The 7,017-nt window shown below is 32.3% G+C and overlaps 2 protein-coding genes across 2 annotated transcripts; one reads left to right on the forward strand and one right to left on the reverse strand.

The window, feature by feature from the left end:
* The first annotated feature begins 342 nt into the window (after positions 1–342).
* LOC112022336 (pectinesterase inhibitor) lies at positions 343–897 on the forward strand. The gene has a single exon (XM_024054899.1). The coding sequence runs from the start codon at positions 343–345 to the stop codon at positions 895–897; it is 555 nt and encodes a 184-aa protein (XP_023910667.1).
* A 2,572-nt stretch (positions 898–3,469) lies between these two features.
* On the reverse strand, positions 3,470–6,121 carry LOC112022350 (stress-response A/B barrel domain-containing protein HS1). The gene is made up of 2 exons (XM_024054915.2): positions 5,866–6,121; positions 3,470–3,868 (listed from the first exon to the last, which is right to left on the reverse strand). Exons 1-2 carry the CDS (start codon positions 6,003–6,005, stop codon positions 3,679–3,681), a joined length of 330 nt encoding a protein of 109 aa, XP_023910683.1. The 5' UTR covers positions 6,006–6,121; the 3' UTR covers positions 3,470–3,678.
* Positions 6,122–7,017: the final 896 nt, after the last annotated feature.

The following is a 7,017-nucleotide window of genomic DNA, read 5'->3' on the forward strand; positions in this document are numbered from 1 at the left end:
AGCAAACTAGCACTATAAAATACCATACGTATATATAAGTCATGTCCTAAGGTTTTTACAACTGAGTCGTTTGATTCACGCAAGAGGAAGATGATGAAAGGTTACTAGATTTCTTGCCAACGAAGGCAATTAGAAAGGCCATAAATAATGGAGTATCCAAACTACCATAAATAAAAAGGAAACTTCAAATGCATGCATGATAATAATTAATAAATCTTAAATGCTTCACAGTTCACACGCTTAAACTTCCACTTCACTGACTATATAATGTTCTTCTTGCAATCAAATAAAACAATTCTACAACTTCAGAATAGAGTGGAAGCTATCAAAAAAGAGATACAAATGGCTATTCCATTACCTAGCTCATCCTCTATACTCTCTCTTTTGCTAATGATCATATTCATAAGTACTCCCTCATCAGCAAATCTAGTTTTGAAAGTGAGCGAGTCTACGATTAATGCTATTTGCACTAAGACCCTAAACCCCTCTTTCTGTTTGGGGATTCTAAAACCATATGCTGATCATCCCCACAAAAGAGACATTACAGGCCTTGCTCGAATAACCATTTACTTAGCAAAATCCAATGCTACATCCACAAGTGATCAAATCCACTCACTAATACAAAACACTGATAATCCTCAACTAAAGGAAAGGTACACTTCTTGTTCCAAAAACTATGATAATGCTATTGGTGACTTTAAGCAAGCCAAAAAGAGATTGATAGAAGGTAACAAGAATGGTCTAAAGGATGCAGCGGCTACTGCTATGGGAGAGTTTAATGCTTGTGGAGAAAACTTTAGGCAACCACCAGCTGATCCATCTACACTACAAAAAAGCAACAAGAATTTGTTAGATTTTTGTAGTATCATTCTGGTTATGACCAAATTTCTGCCTTGACCAGGCATAGTCTTTATATACGTGTATTTGGCTGGATGATCAAGTTGTAACGTCAATATAATCTATCAAATAATCTTACATGTTTTCTTGTAAATATGATTTTATTTATTGATTGATAGATACGATAGGATTTGAAATTTATGACATTTGCGCTAGTGATTTGTCTTTTATCATCAAGCCAAAATACTAACTTTTTTTATTTATATAATTTTTGAGGAGTGAGTTGAGCTAATTGGATTTGGATTAGTTATTTATTTAATAATGTTTTAAGCCTAGCTAATTAAGTGTTGGCTTTTGAGGAGTGGTACTATTATATTAGGTCCATTGTTACTGTCAAGTTATAGCATTGGTAAAAACTTAAATTAGGTCCTTAAACGTAGGCTTTTTGGTTCTCCAATTAAATTCAAATAATTTATTGCATTAATTAATAATACACAAACAATATTTTCCTTTCCAAAGTCAATTAATTATAGGAAAAATTTAACGAATGCTCTAAGAGTATTGATTTAAGAAATATTTTTAAAAACTTTTTATGAAAAAGAAAAAGAAAATTAATTTTTTTAATGACTTTTCATATTTCTCATGAAGGTGGTGTCAAGACTTTCCTAAAATGGTTTATTAATTGTTTCTCTAAGGGCACCCCGTTAACTAGACCCTTCATGTGTTTGAATCAAATTAGGAAATTTACTAATCAATTATACTCCAATCCTACCCATTGCCTTATTTCTTTTAGTTTCCAAAAACTTGTTTTGGGGAATAAAAATAAAAAATGATTTTATTGTGTTTCCAAAATTAAAAACACATTTGGTTTTTTTTTTAGAGTTTTAACATATGACGTTTGCTCCTGGTGATAGCTCTTTATCGTCAAATTAAGATAGCAATTGATTTTTTTTCCAAAAAAAAAAGAAAAAAAAAAGATAGCAATCGATTTTTGGTATAGGCGGGAATTGAATTTCAGATCTCTTATTCAATCATAAGAGACTTTACCAATTAAGTTAATTGCAACACATTTGGTTTTTTTTAGAGTTTTAACATATGACGTTTGTTCCTGGTGATAGCTCTTTATCGTCAAATTAAGACAGCAATCGATTTTTTTCTCCAAAAAAAGAAAAGAAAAAAAAAAGATAGCAATCGATTTTTGATATAGGAAAAAAAAAAAAAAAAAAAACACGTTTGGTTAGTTTGACTATTAACTATATGATGAACCAATATATTATATATTGTTTCTTAGGTTAATCTATGAATTTTTTATTAATAATAAAAAAGAAAAAAAAAAAAAAAGATGTGTCTAAACAATCACATGCCAGCATAGCGGGTACATGCATTTGTTGCCAGACTAAAACAAGCTCACTAATGGCTTGTTTGGAAGTTTAGAGATGGAGGAGAGTAAAGGGGAGTAGAGGGGAGGGGAGTAGTGGGGAGGAGAGTAGAGGAAAATGATTCTCCTCCACCTTGTTTGGATGTTTTTAAAATTAGTAAGGGGGAATGGAGTAATTAGCCCTTCCCCTTGTGTAATTTTGTTAATATAATAAGGGTAAATTAGGTAATTTACTTAGTTAATAGTTTATGTACTCTACTCTCCCTCCAAATCTCTCCAATTTTGGGGAATTAAAAATGGGGGGCTAGAGGGAGTTGAAACCCCTCCAAACCCCTCCAAACCCCTCCCCCTCATTCCTTAAAAAACTTCCAAACAAGGTAATTAGATTACTCTCCCTCCCTCTACTCTACTCCTCCTCCTTTTTTAAACATCCAAACAGGCCATAAGTCTGAACACATAGGCATTGTTTGTATCTTTCAAAACATAAGACCGAAACCTGAACATGAAGTCTCATTTAACTCAAGGCTTGGGTCGTTTCTTCATATATCATTGGTAAATGGTAAATTGGTAATCGATGCTCGAGTTTGTCATGTTTGGTAATTCCGCGAGTCAGGCTGTGAACTAAAGAGGATTTCATGGATGACGAGAGGAAAGTGGGTTTCAGTTTGGCCGCAAGTTTAATTTGGACTTTGTTACTGTGCATTTGGTTCTGCCTTTTTGTTTCAGCTAGGACTCAAAGCCTAGATTTCATTAAGTCCATTTAGTTTCTCTGTGTTTTCATAAGTCATAACTGAAAACAGGTTATTAGCTATTCTCAATTTCCTTTGGAAATTGAGATTTGGAAACTATTTTTGTTTCCGGCCTATTTTGAGTTACCAAACAATTTTTTTGGTCTAAAAAATAGAAAATAGAAAATAGAAAATAGTTTTTGAAAAAAAAAAAAAAAAAAAGAAGAAGAGTAGTTTCCAAACACACCCTAAACAGTGATACCACTTCATTTCTTAGGCCCAATAATTAAGCCTATCACCTGTCAATGAGCACTATTAAGATGCTTTTAACTATTTATGGATAAAACTTCCACTGTGATTAACTCAACACATCTGGACAATATATTTAGTAGTAAAAAACTTGAGGGAAGATTTAACCATACTCTCCAATATCAAAACATAGAAGATGGAAATGATAGACTTTGAGTTCCTTTTTTGTGCCAGAGAAGAGAAATAAAGTAGAGCTTAAATTAGCAGCTTTTCGGAATAATTGAGAAATATGCATAGGTTTCCATAAATTTATTAATTTTTGGGAACAAGCCCTAATCTAACTTGACATATCAAAGATAAAACAAAAAGAAAGACACTTCACCACATTCAATAAGATAAGACCTGATTTTTAAACCTTATGCATAGCAAAGTTCCAATAAGAGGCAGCATAGATGGATCTAAGATGACTGCCACTGCTCTTTTGATTCAGATATCAACGGTAGTAGGTTTGAAGTCAACCACAAGGACTTTATCCAAGTTGGAAAGGAACCCGTTTGCAAATTCAACATGAACAGGATGAGCTATATACTCTGCAAGACCCTCTTTAGTCTCAAATGTAGATTCAAAGACATGAGTGAAACCATGATGCAGGTTTTCAATGCTGACATCCTTGCCCCTGTTAAAGTAGTTGTAATATTAATATACAATAAGTGAAAAACAAAGTTAAGATCTATGAAGTTAGGAAGGCAACTTAAAACAGTATTTCAGTTACCAAAATTCACTGTAGATTTTATATATCCAGTGAAGACTTGGTAAGAGAAGATTACTGATTTAATAGCTATGAGCGCAGGGGCAGATTTTTCAAAACAAATTCAATGGACATAAACAACTTGTCTAAATTTTTACAAGCTAAAAAAACCTACATAGGTTTGTATATACGTATATTTTCAGTTGATATCCGGCTATCTGATATTCATATTTCACAATGTGTGCTTGACTACGTACAATAGTTGGGATCATCCCAGATTCAAGAGACAGCCAATAATCTCAAAAACCAGTAGCATTCCACTCCACCACGGATTGCAATATTCCAATCATTATTTTTCTAATCAAACTTTGCCTACATTTGTGCTTAGTGTCATATATTTTGTTCATAGCCAGTCCTAAGCCCAGGAAAAAGAGAAGGGTTGCGGTAGATTGACAACTAGCATAAAAATTTAAATTCTCTATTAGGAATTTTGTCTAATCAATGTTTTGATTATTCAATTGTTAGAACAGGTGGGTCAGGTGGGATTCAAACCCTGGTTCTTCTTATAAATCGGACCAAACAATGCCCTAAGGGCCCAAGTAACAAGGCTATTGGCTATTTTGTCTAATCAATGTATTCATCTATCAAACAATTTAAGGCCTAGTGGTTGCCCCCTAGCATTCATAACAGTCAACGCAAGTCTCTCATTCATTCAATCAAGATGTTAGAACTGATGAGCAGGCAGCACGAGTGTGTAAGAGCTTGATATCATGGCAATTGATAACTAAAGTGGTTTTAATAAGTATTGTAGGGTGATCAATGTAGATATTTTCTCAAATGCTTTGGAGTTGAAACCCTTCCAATCATTACTAAACAAATTACAGAAGTAAAAATAAAATTCAATATCTTGCCTAAATAAACAATATGTAATGTGTCACATTCAATGTTTTGCTTTATAAAACAGTCTGTACTTCCCCTTTCTCAGCTAAATATGATACTCCTAGCATGCAATGCAACCTAAGAATTTCAAGGTGGGAAATAAACAGTCAGACCTAATGTAACAACTAACAAGTGTGAAGGTAACAGATTATTTGCTTAACGAAATTTGCTGTAAGACACAAAATCTGTCTTCCTTCTTGGGGATTCTGAAATCCAAACCCCATTAGCCATTAAAGATCTTCTAGGCTCCTACCCAATTTTCTATCAACTTTTAGTATGTGACAATGCTACAAACACTCCAAACCTAATCTGCTTTCTTATTAACAACAACTGGCCCTCAAGTCTCAACTAAAAAAATGATTTAGATTGTTACTTGATAAATTATGATGATGCCATTGGAGGCCTCATGAAACCCAGCAAAACTCGAAACTCTAGTTTCACACATTAGGTGAATCTTGCAGCATCAGGTTCCATGAACCAAGTTGACGACCGTTAAGAAGACACATTAAAAGCCACCATCTCATCACCCAAAATAGAATTTAGGATTTGGAAGATCTTTGTAATATACATCTGAGTTGAATTTTATAGGATTTCACAAAAGTCAATAACAATAACAACTAAGCAGTCCCAAAATTTTGGAGTCAGATCCCCAACAAAGTCGGCCACATTTCACTAAAATCATTTTTTTTTTTCAAAAAAAAAAAAAAAAATCATCTTTATTGGATTTTTTTTATAAAGAGTTTCAACCTGCTCTTTATTGGAATATAATTATATAACACATATTAATTCTAGCTTCCATAATCTTACAGACCCAATTGCCAATTCATCAATATCAAATGTCCCATCATATGCAAACGTTAATTTATACAAAAGATGAAAATTCAAAGACAGCAAAAGCAGAAATGGAGATCGGTCAACGTTAAAAGAGTTGAAACCAAAATCAAAAAGGAAATTGATGAGAGTTTATGGTTTTTTTTTTTTAATACCAGTGGAGAGACTTCATGGGTTCAACGATGTTGACGAGGTTGGCATAGCCCTTGATGTGTTCCTCTATCTGGTTCTCTGAGATTCCATCTTTGAACTTGGCCAGCAGTATGTGCTTCACCACTCCCTTCCCTTCCTCCATCTCTCTCTGAAGTTTGAACTTTGAAGATCAGCTTTGTTACCTTTTGTGTCTTTCCTGAGTTTCTTCTTATTAATACAACGCAGTTCACGCCTAATGCTATTTATTATGGTTAATTATGTTATGAATATTATCATGGGTTATTATTATACCACTGGTCAAAGATTTCCTAAAATTCTTGAAGATTTTACCTCTTAATATATTAAGGTTATTAAGAAGGTTCAGGAAGTTAGTTTTTTTTTTTTTTTTTGGAGAAACGAAAGTTAGTTATTTTTTATTTTTAAAAATACTCATAATTTAATTAACTTATCATTGTTTTATTTTATTTTATTTTATTTTTTTTGAGAATCACTTATCATTGTTCTTAAAACATAAAAATGAGGTTAAAATTGTAAATTGACAAAAATTAAAAACAAAAAACCTACCATAAAACTAAACCATGCTCTATAAAACTTCCCACTATCCCATCTACATAACCAAAACTACCCATGTTCTTATAATAAAAAAAAAAAAAAACTACCCCAAGTTCCTATTTAAAAAAAAATCTATCTAAAAAAAGATCCTTATTACTCGCACAAAGTGTGTTTGATGAGGCTATTATTATTATTTTATTATTATTATCTATATATATTAAGAGGATTCAGAAAGTTAGTTATTACATTTTTTATTATAAAAAGTACTCTTAATTTAATTAATCTAAACTAATCAAAATGAGGTTAAAATTGTAAATTCCCTCCTAAATAAATTTCTACCCAAATTCTCCAAAATAAATTTCTACCCATGTTGAAACACTACTTCTACTTCTACGTTGAAATACTATCCCATGTTCTTTAAAAAAAAAAAAAAAACTACCCCGGCCACCAAAAAAAAAAAAACACTCCCAGTACACCAAAACACTTCCCACGTTCATAAAAAAAAAAAAAAAAAAAAAAAAAAAAAAAACACACACACACACACACACTCCCCACTTTCAAATAATGCTCTATCAATTATCCACCCATGTAACTTCTCACAA

The sequence above is a fragment of the Quercus suber genome, unplaced genomic scaffold (assembly GCF_002906115.3).
Source record: "Quercus suber isolate HL8 unplaced genomic scaffold, Cork oak 2.0 scaffold_62, whole genome shotgun sequence".
NCBI lineage: Eukaryota > Viridiplantae > Streptophyta > Magnoliopsida > Fagales > Fagaceae > Quercus > Quercus suber.

Bases quoted from the DNA above. Each gene is read 5' to 3' on its own strand.
- LOC112022336 (XM_024054899.1), top strand. From the start codon at position 343: ATGGCTATTCCATTACCTAGCTCATCCTCTATACTCTCTCTTTTGCTA.
- LOC112022350 (XM_024054915.2), bottom strand. From the start codon at position 6,005: ATGGAGGAAGGGAAGGGAGTGGTGAAGCACATACTGCTGGCCAAGTTC. The intron at 3,869-5,865 runs GTATTAAAAAAA...CTACTTTAACAG, and splicing joins CCCATGAAGTCTCTCCACTG to GGGCAAGGATGTCAGCATTG.